The sequence below is a fragment of the Thamnophis sirtalis genome, unplaced genomic scaffold, assembly GCF_051295495.1.
Source record: "Thamnophis sirtalis isolate CommonGarterSnake01/CBP01778 unplaced genomic scaffold, rThaSir2_p1.2 scaffold_6, whole genome shotgun sequence".
Lineage (NCBI taxonomy): Eukaryota > Metazoa > Chordata > Lepidosauria > Squamata > Natricidae > Thamnophis > Thamnophis sirtalis.
In genome coordinates, this window is record NW_028261386.1 from 127203943 (window position 1) to 127226822 (window position 22880).

The following is a 22880-nucleotide window of genomic DNA, read 5'->3' on the forward strand; positions in this document are numbered from 1 at the left end:
TGCCATCTAGAAAATCAGTGACTAGATTTGATTACATTTAACAACATTCACTTTTTAAAAAATTGTACATAAAAAAATAGTTTATTTTTAACTGTTGGGACTTCAAGAAAATGCTTTATACATCTAGTCCAACTTTATACATAATCTTTTCATTAATTTAGTTAATACTTCTCGCAGTATGTATATATATATATATATATATATATATATATTACTGGATAACAGTGGCTATGCATTTGTTTGTGTGCTTCTCTCTGTGTGTGGAAAATATTTTATTCTATTTTATTTGAGTCGTCTAGTCTACAATAGTCTATTCATGGAGTTTTCTTGTCATAGATGTATGATTGACAAAACATCTAATTATTCCCCTGGCTCAGCTGATAAAGGTATGGCTAGCTGATGAGAGCTAAATAGCTCGAAATAGATCTATACTAATCTCCCTTCATTTATTTATCAGCAAAAAAAATTATGAAAGGATAAAAGAGGATGAAAAAGGAGAGCATAAAAAATTATGTAAGAGATGACAAGCCTGAGCCTGAGGGAGAGGTCAAATCTGGGTGTGGCTTGGTGGGCGTGGCAAGGCTTGATGGGCGTGACAAGGCTTGGTGGGCGTGGCAGGGGAACGAGACTGTAAACTCCCCATTCTCTCTTGATCAGCTGGGACTCGAAGGCAGATTGGGGACAGGGCCAGTCAGAGGTGGTGTTTACTGGTTCTCCAGCCTAGCCTGGATTCCTGAGACTCTTATCTACTGCCAACTTGCTTGAACCATTAGTAGTTCAGATTCTTGTAGAGAACTTAAGCTTGCAATAAATCTTTGTAATCATTTGAACTGCCTGATCTTCTGATTTCCCCTGCACTTGACAGTTTTCTTGAAATTAAACATTTAAAAAAAACTTAATATCATGGCATCCAGGCCCATCACTTCCTGGCTAATAGAAGGAGAAGAAATGGAAGCAGTGACAGATTTTAATTACTTAGGCTCCAAGATCATTGCAGATGGTGATTGCAGCCATAAAATTAAAACACACTTGCTCCTTGAGATGAAAGCTATGGGAAAACTAGACAGAATATTAAGAAGCAGCCACATCACCTTGCTAACCAAGGTCTGTATAATCAAAACTATGGTTTTCCCAGTAGTAATGTATAGCTGTGAGAGTTGGACCCTAAGAAAGGCTGAGTGCCAAAGAAATGATACTTTTGAATTGTAGTGTTGGAGAAAACTCTTGAGAGTCTCTTGGATAGGAAATTAAATCAGTCTATCCTAAAGAAAATCAACCCTGTCTATCCTTTGGAAGGACAGATACTGAAGCTGAAGCTCAAATACTTTGGCCACCTAACAAGAACAGAAAAAGAAGACCTGATGTTGGGAAAGATTGGAGGAAAAAGAGGAAGGGGACGTCAGCAGCAGATGAGAGGGTTAAATAAGTGTCATCGGCGTAAAAAATCTAGGAGACAGTGGACAGGAGTGTGGGATTTGCATGTTGTGGTCCAGGGGGTCACCGGGAATTGGACATGACTTAGAAAATGAACAATATCTATATACTCTATGTGCCTGTATATTCATTCACATAGGTTTTTATGATTTGGACTTCACTTGCTTCTTTCTTACATATATCTTTGTAATCCCATGAGAAACATGCTACTCATCAAAGTAGAGCAATAGCAATAGCAATAGCAATAGCAGTTAGACTTATATACCCCTTCATAGGGCTTTCAGCCCTCTCTAAGCGGTTTACAGAGTCAGCATATTGCCCCCAACAACAATCCGGGTCCTCGTTTTACCCACCTCAGAAGGATGGAAGGCTGAGTCAACCCTGAGCCGGTGAGATTTGAACAGCCGAACTGCAGAACTGCAGTCAGCTGAAGTAGCCTGCAGTGCTGCATTTAACCACTGCGCCACCTCGGCTCTTAATCAGAACTTGGTAGGCAAAGTATTTGAAATCTTTTATGCTTTTACCCTTTCAAGATCTCCCATTTAGCTTTTATAACCATACTTTTTTGAGTCAAAAGTAAACAACACAAAGCACTCCGGTTATGAAAGTTAGAGAGAAGGAGAATATGTCACTTCCTAATTACGATGTTTAGGGGGAAAAAAATGGTAGCATGTGGATAACAGAGCATCTGAATGACAGCTCATGTATAATTATTAAAACCTCTAAAGCAAATTCACTTGGTAGAATGTAAACATTTTTGTTAGGCGGCTAAAATCACACAGAGAACAGTTGGATGACATGGATTTTGGAAGAGGAGATCATGCCAAACTCGACATCTTCTTTTCTGTTTGACGTGTTTAATAAAGTGATTTTGTTACAGAAATTACAGACATTTTTTTTAAAAAGCCGTAAGTCTTGTCCTTCATCAGCGGATAAAGAAAGTGATATTTATGTCAATTGGAAGGCAAGCTGTTCCGTTTTGCATTGCTTAACATATAGACATTTCTTTTTCCTTTGCGAGATCTTCAGTGAGAGCTCAGCTCAGCTGCTATAAAACAAACTTTTCTCCCCAAAGTCTGGTGCATTGTCTCACACAACTGTTTTTTGTTTTGTGGTATACCAGATTTAATAGAAGTCATTTCTTGTTAGTGTAAATTCCTTAGAGTTCAAGATTAATAGCAACCCTGTAAATTCAGAGTTTCTCAAATGACCAAAGGCCAAATGTGTTAAACCCATATCTTAACTATATTGTCGAAGTGCTTCTCCCCACCACTTCAGCTTTCCTTAAAGCTGGCTTCCTTCCCGTAAATACAAATTTACTTCAGGTATTGTGACAACTTACTGACAGTATTGATTGTGGCTTCCACAGCTCCCCGGAGATTTCTTCTAGATGTTTAAGAATAAGGGCCTTACAAGTGAAGGGATTTAAAGACCAAAGGGAGCACTGAGATGGAATAGCTGCAATGCTGCTTCTGCATTTTAATGCTGCTGTTGTTTTCGGAAAGCATATAAGGAGCACTGTTTTTTATCAAATGTGGTAGATAAGTAAATTAAATTTACATCTAGGAATGGGACCTCCGGGAAGAGGATTAGACAAAATAAATTTCTGACAAGCTGGACTAGTTTTCCAATCTTAGGAATTTCTAGCATCAGTTTGGTATCTCTAATCTGAATTGATTTGTCGATTTCCTGGCTGCATGGGGAAAAAAAAAAAACATGCCATCTTTATCTTGTTAGCCTAAGTTTTACTCTGTGTGGAAGAGAAGAATAACACAGATGGAAAAGGAAAGCCGTCATTCTTAGTGATGGCAGTTCTCTTGCTAAAGGGGGTAACTTACTGGAAACTTGTTAAATCCAGACACATTTCTGAATGAAATTCAAAATATTTGCAGTAACAGACAAAAAGTATAAAATTAATTTATGTATAGGGACATGGTGGCTTAGTGGATAAGACACTCAGCTTGTCAATCAGAAAGGTCGGCAGTTTGGTGGTTTGAATCCCTAGAGCCGCATAATGGAGTGGGCTCCTATTAGTTGTCCAAGCTTCTGCCAACCTAGCAGTTTGAAAGTATGTAAAAATGCAAGTAGAAAAATAGGGACCATCTTTGGTGGGAAGGTAACAACGTTCCATGCGCCTTCAGCGTTTAGTCATGCCAGCCACATGACCATAGAGACGTCTTCGGAGAGTGCTGGCTCTTTAGTTTGAAATGAAGATGAGCACCGGCCCCTAGAGTCGGGAACAACTAGCACATATGTGTGAGGTAGTGAGGGGTTTCAAAAAATTTTGGAACGTCTTCTTTACTTATGGCCTTCTTTGTGGCTTGCCAGCCATGTGACTGGGTGGGAGTGGCTTGCCGACCATGTGACTGAGTGGGAGTGACTTACATGCCATGTGACTGAGTGGGAGTGGCTTGCCGGTCATGTGACTGAGTGGGAGTGGCTTTTTCTAGCACTGATGATGACACCTGGTTGGGTAATGAGATACCTGCAACAAAACCACCAAGTTCTGAGAACACCGAAGGACCCCACAGTCCTCTCCCTCCTTATCTTCTTCCTTTTTGTCCTTCTACTTCTCCTCCTCCTCCTCCTCCTTCCCCCAACCCCACTCTCTTCTAGCACTGATGATGTTACCTAGTTTGGTAATGAAATGTCTGTAAGAAAACCACCACGCTCAGAAAACAATAAGGATTCCACTATCCTCTACCTCCTCTTTCTCCTTTTTCTTTCTCTAAAGACTGATACTGCATCCCCCCCCCCCCTTAGAAATAACAGGTCAGTGCATGACAGCAGACAAGATAAGATGAGGGTTGATACTTAGAAGGAAAGCTAACACTAATAAATGAAGGGAAGGAGAAATACAAATAACACAATCCCTAGCTGCGGCAGGAAAAAAAAAATTGAATTGTGTTACCTGGGACTTTCTTATTAACCCTAACTCTAACCCCTTGAAAATTATTAGGGCTGTATTATGTATATGCCTTAACCTGAGCTCCTTTTCACAAATGTAGATGCATAGCTGAACCTGTAAGATGAGAGATGGGAGGTCTCAAACCTTTTCTTACAGAAACCCTTTGCGCTTTCAGATCCAGGAGCTGTGTAAAGGTGTTCCAGATTGTGTATATATATGTAGAAATTTCTTTAAAGCGCACTCCAAAACACGTGTTGTATTAGCACTGATTTTCAATACCCACAGCCCATCCAATGTCTAAAAACCTGGCTGATTGAAGTCGTACCTGGCTGATTATATTGTCCCAATCTATTTAGATGGAACATTGCCTCTCATGGGTTGGCTGGGTGCATTGCAGCTTGATTGCCAGCAAACAATGAAGTAAAATAGACTGGGGCCAACCTGAAGTTTAGAAACATGAATTTGCTTAATGGCATTATGCAGTAGAGCCGAGGTGGCGCAGTGGTTAAATGCAGCACTGCAGGCTACTTCAGCTGACTGAACAGTTCTGCAGTTCGGCTGTTCAAATCTCACCGGCTCAGGGTTGACTCAGCCTTCCATCCTTCCGAGGTGGGTAAAATGAGGACCCGGATTGTTGTATGCTGACTCTGTAAACCTCTTAGAGAGGGCTGAAAGCCCTATGAAGCGGTATATAAGTCTAACTGCTATTGCTATTGCTATAAGAAGGAAATGGACGTTACTGCATATTTCACGTTGTATGATATCAGTTGCTCTGGATCTTTATCGGAGGATCTTGCTATTAACACTTCACTGTATACTTGAGAGAAAAATGTAGATTCCTAGCATATTTTAAATGTGCAGGAAAAGGTGTTATTTTCTTGATGTAAATATAGTGGTACTGCTCTGGACTGCTGGGTGAATTATTATTATTTTGTTATTAATTAAATATTGTTTATATTAATGTTTCTAAATATATTTTGCCTTCAGGAAAGCTGTAAAAACCTGGCTGTTCTGGCAGGCCTGGGGCTGTTGACCTCATTGTTGAGGTCCAGCCCCGATTAGAATGAATGTATGTGGTGTTGATTTTAAACTGTTTTTTTTCCTCTTTCTCTCTCTCTCTTTTTTTTTTTTTTTGTAAGCCGCCCGGAGTCCTTTGGGATTGGGCGGCATATAAATTTTATAAATAATAAATAGATAGATAGATAGATAGATAGATAGATAGATAGATAGATAGATAGATAGATAGATAGATAGATAGATAGATAGATAGATAGATGATAGATAGATGATAGATAGATAGGTAGGTAGGTAGGTAGGTAGGTAGGTAGGTAGGTAGGTAGATAGATAGATAGATAGATAGATAGATAGATAGATAGATAGATAGATAGATGATAGATAGATGATAGATAGATAGATAGATAGATAGATAGATAGGTAGGTAGGTAGGTAGGTAGGTAGGTAGGTAGGTAGGTAGGTAGATAGATAGATAGATAGATAGATAGATAGATAGATAGATAGATAGATAGATGATAGATAGATAGATAGATAGATAGATAGATAGATAGATAGATAGATAGATAGATAGATAAATAGCCAACTGAACTATGGAAGCATAATAACTAATTGAAATTCTCCAGCAGAATTTCCTGATAGCCAAAGACCTTAATTTGAAAGAATGGCAAGATGTTTTCCTGCAAAGCATTGACTATCAGGAAATTCTTCTGGAGAATTTCAATTAGTTAAGGTCTTCGTCTCAAAAAAAAAAAAAATGTCCATTAATTCCCGCACACTGTATGACCAGACCATCTTTAATCTGATCTTTCCTTCTATTAACTCCTCCTCCTCTCATGAAGAGGAACATCACCGTAAGGATATCTTCTAAAACTTATTCAGCCATCAGTGTTCTTGCTCATTAGTTGACAGAGGACTGTTTGTGAGCTGGAAAGTCCAACCTTTGACATTTCAAACAGTAAGCTAACGTAAGCCAGGACTCAATGCGATCATGATTAATAGCCCGTACAGATATCATTATTAGCAAGAGCATATAACTTGATTTGAACTCAGCACTTCCGGCTCACAAAATGCAGACTTCCCCATTGTACACTAAATGCTCCATTAGCTCAGTTAATGGGAAAGTCTAATGTCTCTGCAAGTTCAGATCATAAGAGAACAATGCATGTGAGGAGTCTAATCAGGTACATTCATGTTTTCCTTAATTAGGGCATTTATTCCTGTTCCGTGAGGGTGCCTCTGCTCACTTATAAAGGGAACTTTAGCACTTAAAACGGCAAAGCCACAATTCTTGAATATGCTGCAGTTTATTAGCTGCAGAGTTAAACCTGTAAGATTATTTCTGCAAGCGTAGTTGTCTAGATTTACTGAGGCTAAGACAAATATGTGATTGGAGAATGTCATTTTCATCTCACTAAAATACGGGTTTTAGGATACTTTTACTCCATCACCAGTTCCATTTCCTCAAAAAAGCAGACTGAAGTCAATCAGCCTTCATTATTATTTCTACTGTTACGAAAAAGCTGAAAGCACATAAGGAAGATCACTGCTTGCTTCTGGCCGACCCAGAGCAGAGGGCTATTAAACGTCCAATTCAATTACCTTCCTCCACACCCACAACCACTAAAAGCAGCAAAAGGACCCATATTTCCTTTCCAGACAGGAGAGAAATAAAGTAGACTTCTAGTGGCTTTTTTTTTTCACGTTTCTAGTCCGTGCTGCGGGAAGAGGGCTGTTTATTTGAACCTCAAAAAAGCTTCCAACTGCCAAGTTATCTTTCTTCCTCCTTTTAAAATCCTGCTGCAGCTGTGAAGGTGAAATGATACCCTATTGTTATTTTTACAAGCAGGCACTTTGCACAGGACCTCTGACATAGCTGCCTGCTCCTTGGAGTGAGGTAGTAGAGGAACACATTTTAAAGTGGGGATTCTCAGCTTCTGTTTGGGGGAAGACTGCGTTAGATGCGGTGTGGCATAATGAGGACTACAATTAAAAAAAAGTAGATGACTCATTTTAGGAAGGATGCTGAGATGTTAACCAGATTGTTTAGGGCAGGGGGTGGGAAATTAATTTTCTCAAAACTGGGACTGTTATGGAGAGCTGTGAAGGTACAGAGGCATGCATGCACGCATATATGTAAATAAAAAAAATATATCAGTTGCCTTCAAAATAAAATAACAATAGCATTTAGATTTACAGCATATACCACTTCACAGTGCTTTACAGCCCTCTCTAAGTGGTTTGCAGAGTCAGCATATTGCCGCCAACAATGTGGGTCCTCAATTCACTGGTCTCGGAAGGATGAAAGGCTGAGTCAACCTTGAGCTGGTGAGATTCGAACTGCCGAACTGCTGACAGCCGGTGATCAGCAGAAGTAGTACTGCAGTACTGCACTTTAACCACTGCACCACCGTGGCTCCTAAAAGCAGTTTACATGGGCCAGACAGGAACAGGCAAAGGGCTAGATGTGGCTTGGATGCCATAAAATGCCCAGGCCTGCTCTAGACCAGCGTTCCCCAACCTTTCCAGCTTTGTGGACCAGCAAGGAGGGGTGGAAAGGGATGGTTCTGAAGAGCTGAGGTGGTGCAGTGGTTAAATGCAGCACTGCAGGCTACTTCATATGACTGCAGTTCTGCAGTTTGGCTGTTTAAATCTCAGCGGCTCAGGGTTGACTCAGCCTTCCATCCTTCCGAGGTGGGTAAAATGAGGACCCAGATTGTTGATGGGGGCAATATGCTGACTCTGTAAACCACTTAGAGAGGGCTGAAAGCCCTATGAAGCGGAATATAAGTCTAACTGCTATTGCTATTGCTATAAAGAAATATGTCCTCTTTGGCAAACTGGGTGGCACACAAATTTGATAAATAATAAAATAAATAAATCTGCATGGTTTGAGGATCTTGTTCTGCTTCTTAATACTGTCCCCACCCTACTCTACAGAAGGCCGGGAGGGAGGGGGTAGGCTAGTGCCTACATTGTTTTGTAGGAAGTTATCACCCAGCCTCTCCCAGAAAAATGAAATATCCTAGGAAATATTGAAATGGCAGAATATTTATCTGGATGTGAAAAGAAAGAAACATGTTTTAAAAGATAGAATAGCTGTCTGTAGCTTCCTGCCCATCCCCACTTTGTCAATGGGCCATTAAGAAGGCCAAGCTAGTCCACTTTACATAATAAATAGTTCTCCCCTTCAGCTCCAGGGGGGGATGGGATTAAAGCATGATAATATTGGCCCCAACTCCCCACATGGCATCTGAGAACTCAACCAAACCTGGATTCAAAACGCAGCCTAGAGAGTTGCCCCTGCATGACCCCATGGGAGTCTGACAACCAATCAGAATACATTTCTTACACAGGAACAGGAAACAGAGAGGTGGGACTAAACAGGGTATAAAAAGCCTAGCAAGCCCCTCCCTCAGCCCCCCTTCTCTTCTTCTCCACCAATATTGAAGCATGTGGTCACCTTTTCTGTTCAGGGCTCAGGCCACATGGCCCTGTCCACCAATAAACCATCTTTCCAAGCAGCCTCCATATCTCCAGTGTCTTTTTCCCCACTTGGAGCCGAACCCAGAAGGACATTTCTTTCATCAGTTTAAAGCAGGGATACATGTTCTAAATACAATTTATAAAAAGGATGGTGAAAATTAAAACAGAACGTGGTAAAAGCCAAGAGTTCTCACCAAAATGAAAAGGCTACTTATATATGCTTTGCAGAGTTATGTTGCTGCCAAGAATAGGTCATTGTGGAATGATATAAAGAGTTCACATGAAGCTGCCCTTAGAACTATAGCTAATATTGTTATTTTTAATTTAGAAATCTAATGCCATGGGGCAGCTAAGGTCCAGATATGTGCTCAAAAAATTCCATTCTTGGCTAGTAGGCTAGTATGGGAATTGAAAAAAAAACACACGTCTTAGGGAAGTGAGTGTTTGAATCACAAACTCGGTTGTTTTTTCTTGTATACCCATGATATTTTATCACTTCTTCTTTGCCAACAGATCAAGAAACTCTCTTGCAGGAATTTTATTCACATATGTATACTCCCTTGTTGCCAGCGTGCACGGGAAAATAGTTTTTATAATACTCAGGAGTGCCTACAGATGTAGCTTAATCAGGTTCAAACCCATGTAGACATCATATATATCGAATATATCGAATCAGTGAAATGGGATTCATGTGTTATCTGATTTCATTCAGCAATGAGGAAATAAAGCATCACTGGGAATTCCCTCTTTCTGTTAACCATAGCAGAGGGAAGAAAAATAGATGTCTTCCCTGCAGCCACTTTAAATCATGGAGGAGCTTCTTCCCCCAGCCCGATCCCAGAATAAAAAAGTACGTTAGGACATGTTGGGGTATCTGGATTTGCCCAAAGGGCTCCATTCACTTTCACAGGGTGGTTTGTAGACTAGAAACAGATGTTACAAACGGCAAGAAATCGGGTCAATTTAAAGCTATCTTTCTTTTTACCCACCCTGCTTTCCCTGCCTTCCTTTAAATGAAATTCTTCATTATTGATAAAGAGCATTTCTGGCTTCATGTCTCCTTATTTTGCCCCACCTACAAGATTCGTGGCACGACAAAACCGCGGTCCACTAAAGCGCGCCCGATTAAAGCGCATACCTGACGTCATCAGCAGCGCGACAAATACGACCGCGGAGAAAAAAAGGCGCTTTAAAAAGCGCTTTTAAAGCAAGCCGATTCACGTAAAGGTAAGGTTTAGGTTTAGGGTTAGGGTTAGGGTTAGGTTAAGGGTTAGGGTTAGGTTTAGGGTTACGTTAAGCGTTAGGGTTAGGTTTAGGGTTAGGTTAAGGGTTAGCGTTAGGTTTAGCGTTAGGTTAAGGGTTAGGTTTAGGGTTAGGTTTAGGGTTAGGTTAAGGGTTAGGTTTAGGGTTAGGTTTGGGGGGGTTAGGTTTAGATTTACGCGTTAATTTTAACTTTACTGCTCACAGCGTGCTGTTTTCTTTGCGCTGTGATGACGTCACGTACGCGCTTTCGTCGAGCGCGCTTTAGTCTACCGCGGTTTTGTGGTGGAACCACAAGATTAGGAGTCTCTGGCTGGCAAGAATCTTTGCACTCACCCTTCATGAGGGTGGCTGTTCCCATTCATCAATTAGTTAAATGGATTTCCATTTTTTTTAAACTACCAGTTTGCTTGTGCGCGCACATGCACTTGATGCTTCTGTGCATGCGCAGAAGCATCCGGGCGGTTGGGCGGAGCCTCCTGCTGCCAGTACTACCTGTTCACCCAATCCGGGCCAAACCAGGAGCAACTCACCTCTGGTTAAATATCTTTATTCAGTTCTCACTTTATGTCTCATCTATCTTCCTCTAAACTCAACATTAGTATACAAGGGGTCTCCTCTCATTTTATACTCCAAGGAAAAGCTTGTGACATAGGTCTAGCTCATCTGCAGACCTTCCCATTGTCACCCATTGACGTCCATGGGCAAGTAGAAAAGTGAACTTATATCTTCTTGGTCTTACCCCAACATCTTTTTCCAATTAATGGCCAATTTAATTACCACCTACGGGACCGCCTCCTGCCACATACCTCCCAACGACCTATAAGATCTCACAGATTGGGCCTCCTTCGGGTACCGTCGACCGGGCAATACCAGTTGGTGAGTACTCGGGGGAGGACCTTCTCTGTAGCTGCCCCAGCCCTGTGGAATGATCTACCCGCAGAGATCCGGACCCTTCCCACTCTCTCGGCCTTCCATAAAGCCACTAAAACCTGGCTGTTCCAGCAGGCCTGGGACTGTTGACCCCAAAATACGGTCCAGCCCCACTTGGAATGGAGTGCATGGTCTTGTCTCATTTTCTGCAACAGTATGAACTACTGTTCTACAGGGCGGGGCATAACCTTTTCCTAGGGGGTCACAGCAAGATCGACAGCAGTTTACAACTTCCGCGACACCTCATTTTAAAGCCCATAAAAAACTGAATTGAATGAGCTATTAAATGTTAAATTTGCTTTAAGAATGGCTGGAAAATTCGATTCGGAAGAACAAAGGATCATTGACAGAATAAAATGCATTGCCTTTCGAGAGGCTCGCGATGCTGGAGCGATGTTTATCAATCGAAAATGGATTGCAAACAAATTGAAACGTCATCCGGATTGGGTTACTGATAATTGGAACAAAACAGCCCAAGAATGTTTCACAAAATTTGGAGAAGGGCGTCCTCTGCAACTGTCCCAAGAAAGCAAAGCCATCATTGCAACTGGCAGTCGCAAACAACGAAAAGGAAACCAAAAAGTGGCCCAAGAAATCCTTCAAATTCGTGGAAAACGAGTTGATCAAAGGACAATCGGCCGATATCGAGAACGAGAAGGTTTGAAGCCATTCCACGTCATTTGCAAACCATTGAAAACTCAAACACACGTTCAAGATCGGCTTTGGTTGTGCGATTGGTTGTCTGAATGGACCGAGGAAGATTTTCTTCATTTGGCGCCATCTGACGAATTCTTCGTTTATGCCATTCGAAAACCGAATTTCCAGAACGATCGAATTTGGGCTAAAGACGTCGACGACATCGCCAAACATGAACGATATCGACAAATCGTTCGCAATCCGACTTGCATCGGGATTTTCGTCATTTTCACAGCCAAGAAACTGCATTGGGTTTTGAAGGATAAAGGGGAATCCTGGGATGGCAGTTATTTCCGTGAGAAAATTTTATTGGAGAATGTCATTCCATTTCTCAGTGATCCAGACAATGTCTTGGTGGTTGGTGAGGCTGTCTTTCTTCATGACAAAGCTCCTTGCATGCGTGCAAATGCAACTCAGCAATTGTTAAAGGAAAACAATGTCGAATTTTGGGGCAATGACGTCTGGCCGGGAAATTCGCCAGATCTCAATCCGGCAGAGAACATTGGGGCCATAATTAAGGATGAAGTGGAAGCTCTGATGATTCAGGAGCAAGGTCAAAATCGATATTCGGTTGAAACTTTGAGAATGAATTTGGAAACTGTGTTGAAAAATCTGGAAAATCGAACGGAACTGTTTGAAGATTTGTTGTGTTCTTATCCACCTCGTTTGAATGCTGTTCGAAGGGCTAATGGTGGTCATACTGACTATTAAATCGTGTCAATAAACTCAGTTTTTGATGGGCTTTCGAATGGTGTATGAATTATTTGTGTTGTTATTACAAGTGTTGCTGTGACCCCCTAGGAAAAGGTTATGCCCCACCCTGTATTTGTTTTGAATCTCATATTTCCTGAAATTTGAGCTCACATGTCATTACAGCAAATGAACTCCCTGGACAACTGCAGCCCTGTCTTTTAGATTGACCTCCTAAAGCTATTGTGAAATTAAAAGTATGTAACATAATTGATCATTATTTTAAATTCCTAGTGGAAGTGCCTTTTTAGTTTACTTGTGCTTTAATCCAGGAGCTAAGCCTAACACACACGTAGAGTGGAGTTACTTCCAGTTTGTGTTTTGATCTCTTGCTCTTTTGATAAGATAACCAGAAAAAACCTCTTGTTAAGGGAAAATAATATAACAAATAACAAGTTCCTATATTTTCTGTTGCACATATGGGATTCAAAGAACTTGGAGTTACTCTAAGGACTATTGTGTGTGGTAACTTAACTGTAAAGTAGATTACAGGCCTGTATTTAGGCCCTTTTAAAAAAAAATGCATACAAAGGGATTTTTTAAAAAAACGATAAAGAATCAGTCCTTTCTTAACAAAACAAGACAAAAAAGAAACTTCCTTTTTTCCCCCCTTTTATAAAATTGTGTTTCAGGTAAGCAGTGCGAAGTGGATATAGATGAGTGTGCCTCAGCTCCTTGCCTCCACAATGGAACCTGTGTTGATCACAACAACTACTACACGTGTCATTGTCAACGTGGTTTTACTGGCATCGAATGTGAAACAAATACTGATGAATGTTCCTCGACACCTTGTCTTCATGGGAGGTGATTCTTGGTTTTTGTTTTTGTTTTGTTAAAAAAACTTTTATTAACCTGGATTTATTTTATTTAAAAAAAAAGGGCTAGCAATGTTTAAAATTTAATATCAGGGAAAGATGGCTGCAGATATTTCAAATTACATTATTCCTTCAAATCAAAGCACAGGCACAGCTAATGGGTAACAGATGTTGCCAGTTTAAGCTAGTGCAATATGGTGGTACATTATCTCATTCCTTCTTTCATTTGAATGTAATGACATACAGTAATTTTCGATAACTGATTGAAATTAGATGTTAATATACTTAACATTGGTTCCCATACTCTTTGCATTCCGGCAGATTGAAACATGTTTTTGGCTCGTTTGTTTGTTTGTTTTGGAGAGTAGAGGCCAATATATACGGCGTGAAAATACTACAGGAAGGGTTTTCAACATAAACTTGTATGAATAAGAGATAATTATCTCAGAAATCAGAAACGTATCAGAATTAATCTCAGGTGTTACAGGCAAGGCAAAATAATATGCTTGGTATTTCATCTCAAAGGCAAAAATTATTTTTCTTCTACCAACCTCCAACTTTCTATCTTATACAAAAAAAAAAAAAAAAAGAAAAGACAAAAATTATTTTGGGTCGTATATAAAACAGTACTTTCTTTTTCAGATGCGTTGATCTCATAGATGGATATCGATGCAGCTGTGATCCTGGGTGGACCAACTCAAGATGTGAACTTGATGTTAATGTAAGTATTCTCTTTAAGACAGAGGACTGTCAAGCATATGAGATTTAGTCAAACCCATACATTTTGGGATAAAAATGATGTATTGTGGATCTCAAATTTTATGGCATTTAAAGGCATAATTTGGAGTTGTTTTCTTTCCAAAATAAGCATAAAGAAACTTTGCATGATCTACAAGAATACTACTTCTTGTCCAACAATGTGGCCCAGAACTCACTAATTTGCACCTTTGAATGGAATAATAAATATAAAGTTTGCTGTACTTGAACTCCAAGAAAGTTCACAGTATCTAAAATTTCCATGCTCCAGAACAGTCTGGTCAAATTCAGCAATCTCCTGAAGCCCCTTCCACCTCTTTGGACTGTCAGGCTTCAAATAACATCTAAAATTAAATCAGATTCCAAGGCAAAATATTGTTCAAAGTTCCAATTTAGTAAGAGAGCCATGTTGGCATATCTGGGAAAATCCAAATCTGAAAGCTTCCCGGTTTTCCCCACCCAGCTGAAAGTTCAGGATTTTGCCCCCACATCCACAAGTCCATCACATGGTCCAATCTTCCACTGCCATGCTGGCAGTTCCACCCATCCATTTCCGGTCAGGTGCAGATGTACCAAGACAAAGGATGACCTTGGCAATCTAAAAGGAGTTTTATTTTGGTTACATCACATCCTACTCCTTACTATCCCTCTCCCATTTCCCCACTTTAGAAACAGCATAGTAGATAGAAGTGTGGCAGGCCAAAGATCCCAAAAGGAACCAGCTGCAGGACTGACATTGACATGGTTCCAGAAGATCCCTGAAATCTATGAAGAAGTAGAAGAGCTTTTGGGCTAGAAAGATTCATATTTCTCATCATTGCATTTGTAGAATTCTCCATTGGCCTGAAGATCCAATGGTCTTTCTTTCAAATGACATTTTTGTTAATGGAAGGTTGGGTATAATCATAGTATAATCTAATGGACAACAAGAAAAATACTCTAGACATTGGTGAATAAAGTGGCTCAGAGTTGGACAGATTAAATTATTCAGGTCAAGGTGAAGAAGGCATGGTTTTGCTCAGTTCACTGAGAGTGTTTGATTCTGTCTATCATGAGAAAATGGGCAGAATCTCTGGCATTGTTTCTCTGACCCTTCTGGCTAGAGAAAGCCAACTGGAACATGACATGTGGAATCAGAAATACTTCTTTTTTGTTGACAGTGCTGGCCCTCTGGAAAACATTCCTCTGGAGATAGGAATGACTTTGACCTGTTAGCCTTCCAATATATTTTTAAAAACCCAGATATTCCCCAGGCCTATGGACTGGGAGGTTAAGCAGTTTCTGCTGGTTAAATGGATTTTACTTTCTTTTTTATAAATTGAATTAGTTGGTCATTTGTTCTCTGAATTGTTGATTTATTTTTGTTGGTTTTCATGTAACCCGTCAGAGTCATTGCCATGGGTGGAAAATGTGGTGCATGAGCAGTTATGGGCAGGTCTTGTTATATTCATATAACATCTCTGTTCTGCAAATTGTACCACTAAGCTTCCGGGTGCCATTCAAAAGGCAGTTGTCATTTATACAATTCTACCTGGCATAGGCCCTACTTACCTGAGGGACCATCTCTCATGATTTCTGCCCATTGTGTACAAGCAAGAGATCTGGGTTCCTGTTAGAATATTCATGATTGGGAGAGACATGGTAACAAGGTCAGCCAATGAATAGGCATAATCAGATCTGAGTCTGTGCTGAGAATTGAAACTGAAACTAATCTGTGCTGAGAACTAAACTAGCCTGTCTACTCTGAACTCTGAAATGAAGCTAACTGTTCTCTTCTGCTTGTGTTCTGCTTGTAACTTCTACCATGTTGAAAGAATCTGCTATTGGTATGGTACATTTAATCATCTGTTATTATGTATATAATGAAGTGACTGAATCCAGCTGAATCAGTTATCTGTGTGTGTGCTTTCTGGATTTGATTTTTTTCTGTAACAAACTCTGATAGTTCCATTGACTGAACAGTGTAACCGAACAGGAACTGAGCATCCACCTGAGAAATTAGCAATAGCAATAGCAGTTAGACTTATATACCGCTTCATAGGACTTTCAGCCCTCTCTAAGCGGTTTACAGAGTCAGCATATCGCCCCCACAGTCTGGGTCCTCATTTCACCCACCTCGGAAGGAGGGAAGGCTGAGTCAACCTTGAGCTGGTGAGATTTTAACTGCTGAACTGCCGATAACAGTCAGCTGAAGTGGCCTGCAGTACTGCACCCTAACCACTGTGCCACCTCGGCTCTTCAAAAATTCAAAATGCCACTATTCTGCATGCCTTTAAACATGTCTTGAAAACCTGGCTTTTGGACTTGGGTTCAGGGGTGAAATCCAACATGTTCTTGCAGGTTCTGGAAAACCGGCAGCGGAAATTTTGAGGAGTTTGGAGAACTGACAAATGCCACCTCTGGCTGGCCCCAAAATGTGGTGGGGATGGAGATTTTGCAGTATCCTTCCTCTGCCACACCCACTAAGCCATGCCCACCAAGCCACACCAGGCCCACCAAGCCACACCCACAGAACCGGTAGTAAAAAAAATGGAATTTCACCACTGGTTGGGTTAGATGGCTGCCAGACCTCATTATCATGGGCATTATAAAAGGGATTTTTTTAATCGTCCCTTGTTGTTGACTATTATTATTTTGTGATTTTGTGATTTTTTCCTCTTTTTTTCCAATTTGTAAGCTGCTCAGAATGGTTCTGGAGTCAGGGGGCTCAAGAAATGTGGGAGATCTTGAAAGGGTAAAAGCATAGAAGATTTTAAATACTTTACCTACCAAGTTCTGATTAAGAGCCGAGGTGGTGCAGTGGTTAAATGCAGCACTGCAGGCTACTTCAGCTGACTGCAGTTCTGCAGTTCGGCTGTTCAAATCTCACCGGCGCAGGGTTGACTCAGCCTTCCATTCTTCCGAGGTGGGTAAAACGAGGACCCGGATTGTTGTTGGGGGCAATATGCTGACTCTGTAAACCGCTTAGAGAGGGCTGAAAGCCCTATGAAGCGGTATATAAGTCTAACTGCTATTGCTATTGCTATTGTTCTATAAGATACCTCAAGAGCACAAGAGGAGTTAAACAATTATTTACTATCTCCAGTTAGCATTCTAGGATAATTCATATATATTTTTTTGCCTTGTGAAGGTCTATTTCTTTTGATTTTAGTAGCTCATATTATAGATTCATTAAGAGTTTGAGTTCTGTTAATTCATGATCTTGTGCATGTGACAACTTCAGCGCATAAAAGGCTCTGATAGCCCAGGGTTACTCTCAAGTTCCGTTCCATTGCTATATCGGCAGGCAGCCAGTATTCAGTGCTAACTATAGAGTGTCATCTTCAAATGTTCCTTCATCTCAGAAGGTCAGCATATTCAGTTCCTCTGCTCAATATTAAAAGCCAGGATAACGCACAGGGAATTTAACCACGACAAAAGATTCACAATATTGTTTCACTGGAAAGGGGAAGGAACATAATTTATATTTCTTAGTTCTTGCATTCTAAACTGTCTTTGGAGTGCCTTGGGATGATAGAGCCAAGGGAGCCTGCTTTTGGAAGTTCACCAAAGTGTTTCAAAAGGCACTTTTCTGACAATCTTTTCGAGATCTGAAATCAAAGAGATCTACCTTAAAAAAAAAATCATCACCGTGGACAGTATGTCTGATGTGTTGATACAGTATCTATCACAGACAGTATCTATCAGTATCTATTCTATGAGTATTCACTATAGTATTGATGGCTAACCTTTACCGCAACAAGTTCCCAAAGTGCACACTCATGTGCAAATGCGCATGTGCATGCTTGAACCCCCAAAATGCAATGCATGTGCATCCCTGCATATGTGCCCCATTCTTGTGCATTTGCGCATGCCCCCCACCTTCCTCCTACGCATGCACCCACATGCATCCCTCTGCATGCACCCCACCTCCACACATGCGCAGCAGAGATCCAAAGACCAGCAGGCTGGCGGGAGGCACACGAGCATGCGCAGCAGAGCTGAATTGGGGCAACAGCTCACATGCCATCAGAGAGGGCGCTGCGAGCCACCTCTGGTATGAGTGACATAGGTTCGCCATTATGGCACTATAGTATGCATATGTATAGCAACTACATCTCTTCACTTTGCCTCAGAATAGGCCTAGGTATGGTACTGGTTGAAAAATAATGGTCATGTTTCCAACAAAATGGCTTGCTTGCCATTTCTAGTTCTGCTAATGTTGAGCCTCCCATCCCAAGAATCTGTTGGGCAATTTTTCCTCCCTCTGAAGGAGTCCCTGGCATCACACCAGTGGTGGGATTCAGCCAGTTCGCACCTATTTGGGAGAACCAGTTCGTAACTTTCTAAGCAGTTGGGAGAATTGGTTGTTGGAAGAAATCTCATTTTGTTTTTTCCCCACTTTACAGGGCTAATCCTGTAAGGAAGGCAGGAAGGAAACATTCTGGTGTTGTTTCTAGTCTAATCTTTATTACCCTGCTTACAGAAACTGCCTATCCAGTTAACCCTTATTACATTGTGACAGCTAAGGCGAAGCTCCCATTGACGTGAGTGATGTCAAGTTGGCCATGCCTATCCAGTCACATAACCACTGAGCCCCACCTACCCAGATGGTCATTAGGGCAGAGAACCGGTTGTTAAATTGTTTGAATCCCACCACTGCACCACAGCATGGTTTATTTTCTGGGGTTTTCCTGGATTTATATCTTGATTCAGTACTGCACAACCCCGTTCAGATAATGGATGGGTTCACACATTTAATTAAGCCATTATGCGGGTTCTGGATTTTGACATTACGGAGTGAAAACTCAGCCAAAGTAACTAGGTAAAATCATATTTCATTACAAATGGTTCTTAATCTTGCTAACTGCTCTACATTCTTTTTTTTTTTTTTTTTCATTTTGTGCTTTTCAGTGTATTGTTTATGGGTGTGCGTGCTTTAAATTTTCATTGTAATTAGTTTATCCTTTGCTGCCAACCCTTCTGGGATTATATCTTCAGAGAGGAATAAAAATGCATAATACATAATAAATATGTAAGCTGGTCCTAGGGATCTAATCCTTCACATCTATGATTGGTTAGGGAGGAGCCAGAAATGCAAAATGACTTCGTTTTTCCCCATTCAACCCTGGGATGAGAATCTTCTACCCAAACTCTTCCATTCTGGCAGCTTTGTTCTTCTTCAGAAATGTCTCCCATTATAATTACTTCAGTTAATGTTTGTGATTTTTCTTTAGGGAATCTGACATTGGATTTCCCTTTCTCATTTGTTCCAAAAGAGGCATTACATTTTCTGCAGAGCTTGTAACTTAATCCATTAAGGAACAGATGCTGATTCCTTCTGTTCTATTAGCACAACTATCTTAATGTGTATATCTGCTCAGAAACTAAATGTAGGGAAAATGGGGAAAGATGCCTTTTTCAGAAGCAAGAAGAGTTTTTGCACGTATGTATGTATGTATGTATGTATGTATGTATGTATGTATCTATCTATCTATCTATCTATCTATCTATCTATCTATCTATCTATCTATCTATCTATCTATCTATCTATCAGTGGTGGGTTCCATGAACGTGTGTGTTGCGCGTGCATGCATCTTACCATCCACTGACGACGACACAAGCTTCCGCGACACTCCAGCTGCTCGGCGGAGTACATGCCATGTGTGCGCGCCAAAGCGCTGAAGGATTTAAAGACAGGCAAGCAGGTGGGTGCGCCCTCTGGAGCACTGTACCGGAATGGTACCCAGTGCTCTGGGCAGGCTCCAGTACACCCGTACCGGGGCGTACCGCCTGCAACCCTCCACTGGGGTGTGTGTGTGTGTGTGTGTGTGTGTGTGTGTGTGTGTGTGTGTGATGACGTCAGTGCGTCACCAGCCATAAACCTCACCGCACGTCACTGTCTCCCAGTGTTAGTGAAAGTATATTACCTGTCTGCTTTTACAGGATTTAAGCATGTCTCATTTGAGATTAACCCACCTACTATAGCTAACATTTAGTTATTTAACAATAATTGTCATTTTCTAGTAACTTGGGAAGTCAGTGGGAAGTGTCAAGAATGTATTTTGAAATCTGAAATAAGATTATTATTTTTTTACAAATGTAACCCTCCTTTATTTGAAATTAACTATCAAAACAGTTTGTATTCTGCTCCTATATCATGTATGTGTCTTTATGTCTAGCTTTAGTTATCATTCTAATACTCCCCAGTGATTGAAATGATTTTTTTTTTGTTTAGTGAATGATTAACTCAGGGTGATTTGCTTCCTACAAATTTCACATATAGAATATAAAGGGAAGAAAACTGTAAGGATAGTTTGAAGTGCTAACAAGCTAGAGGAAAGTGAGTAGGAAAAAAGAAATGATGCATTTGTTTTAAGTTCATAAAAATAGAATGACACTAATTGGAAAATGCTGTTTCAAAGGATAGACTGATTTTCTAAAAAAGAAAATTGACTTAGTAGACTTCATCGAGTATTTTAATTAATTTAGTGCAGACTATAGGGTTGAGGTTTATTTTTAATAGTATGCAAAGTATCCCAGCCTTCCCATGGGATGTATAATTCAATTACTTTATATAATGTTTTGTAATAAATCACCCTACATTTCCCAGCTGGAATTCTGAGAAAGAAAGCACATTGTTTTCATATAGTCCCTTTTCGATTCATTTGCATTTCAGTAAAAATAACTGCATACATTTAAGTAAAAATAACTCTTGTGTCACAAGGAAATCTTTTTATTGTTGCACTGATTTACTTCAAAATATGCACTGGTGTTGTTTTTTTTCTGAATGTAGAAGCAATGTGTCTATACTAATTTGCAAAAATTATTTCACCTAAAGTACTTAGATTTATTATTTCAGAAGCTTGACAGACAGACAGTAACCTGTTGCAAAAGAATGGGGCAAATCAAAACCTTACTCGGTTTGTGATTCAGTCTTGTATAATTTTGTGTTCCAGGTACCCCTACGGTCCTGATGAGGTATCATTAAGTATTTTAAAGATTTTGGTTGAAAAACCATGTTATTACTATTATTTCTGTTGAGCTCAATGTTGAAGTGTCTCAGAATAGAGAAGGGCGGAGGGAGAATAATAACAGGTACTGTGAATCAAAGCTTAAAGTAGGTGGGGAAGAAAAGGTATTTAGAGCCAGAGGAGAAGATTCATTTCTTTTAAAAGCATATGATGCCTTCTTTTTGTATGCATCTTTCAAAGACAAGTCCAGTTTTCAGTACATTTTAACCAGTGGTGGGATTCAAATATTTTTACTAGCTAGTTCTGTGGGCATGGCTTGGTGGGTGTAGCAGGGGAAGGATACTGTAAAATCTCCATTCCCTCCCCACTCCAAGGGAAGATACTATAAAATATCCATTCCCTCCCCACTCCAAGGGAAGGATACTGTAAAAGCTCCATTCCCTTCCCACTCCAGGGGAAGGTTACTGTAAAATCTCCATTCCCTCCCCACTCCAAGGGAAGATACTATAAAGTCTCCATTCCCTCCCCACTCCAGGGGAAGGTTACTGCAAAATCTCTCTTCCCTTCCCACTCCAAGGGAAGGATACTGTAAAAGCTCCATTCCCTTCCCACTCCAGGGGAAGGTTACTGTAAAATCTCCATTCCCTCCCCACTCCAAGGGAAGATACTATAAAGTCTCCATTCCCTCCCCACTCCAGGGGAAGGTTACTGCAAAATCTCTCTTCCCTTCCCACTCCAGGGGAAGGATACTGTAAAATCTCCATTCCCTCCCCACTCCAAGGGAAGATACTATCAAATCTCCATTCCCTCCCCACTCCAAGGGAAGATACTATAAAATATCCATTCCCTCCCCACTCCAAGGGAAGGATACTGTAAAAGCTCCATTCCCTTCCCACTCCAGGGGAAGGTTACTGTAAAATCTCCATTCCCTCCCCACTCCAAGGGAAGATACTATAAAGTCTCCATTCCCTCCCCACTCCAGGGGAAGGTTACTGCAAAATCTCTCTTCCCTTCCCACTCCAGGGGAAGGATACTGTAAAATCTCCATTCCCTCCCCACTCCAAGGGAAGATACTATCAAATCTCCATTCCCTCCCGACTCCAAGGGAAGGTTACTGTAAAATCTCCATTCCCTCCCCACTCCAGAGGAAGGTTACTGTAAAATCTCTATTCCCTTCCCACTCCAGGCGAAGGTTACTGTAAAATCTCCATTCCCTCCCCACTCCAGGGGAAGGTTACTGCAAAATTTCTATTCCCTTCCCACTCCAGGGGAAGGTTACTGTAAAATCTCCATTCCCTTCCTACACCAGGGGAAGGATACTGTAAAATCTCTATTCCCTTCCCACTCCAGGGGAAGGTTACTGTAAAATCTCCATTCCCTCCCCACTCCAGGGGAAGGATACTGTAAAAGCTCCATTCCTTCCCCACTCCAGGGGAAGGATACTGCAAAATCCCCATTCCTTCCGAATCAGTGCGACTTGGGAGGCAGAGAATAGATAGGGGCGGGGCCAGTCAGAGGTGGTATTTACCAGTTCTCCGAACTACTCAAAATTTCCGCTACCAATTCTCCAGGACTAGTCATAACCTGCTGAATACCACCTCTGATTTTAATCAGATAAAAGGCCTGAAACTAACAGATTATGCTTAATTCTCCCACTTATTTCACAACTAGACTCTGTCTTGATAGATATGTCAAATTCTATTTGATTTTTGACCCTGCATGCTTACAAATGTTTAGCCCATGACATGATCTGCCAAAATTGTGTGAAAAGAGCATTTTGTTAAATGTAAGTAATTCATCTCCCATAATGTTACCATACAGTATATACAGGTAATTCTCATTTAATGATCAAATGTTTTACAAAGTTAGAATGGCCAT

General features: G+C 40.7%; 1 protein-coding gene across 1 annotated transcript in view; it reads left to right on the forward strand.

Moving 5' to 3' along the window:
- LOC106545657 (protein eyes shut homolog) overlaps positions 1-22880 on the forward strand; it is a 550606-nt gene that overhangs the window by 70649 nt on the left and 457077 nt on the right. Inside the window, exons 7-8 of the mRNA XM_087719050.1 lie at positions 13111-13282; positions 13936-14014. Coding sequence (XP_087575176.1) covers positions 13111-13282; positions 13936-14014 — 251 coding nt within the window. The remainder of the gene's footprint in view (positions 1-13110; positions 13283-13935; positions 14015-22880) is intronic.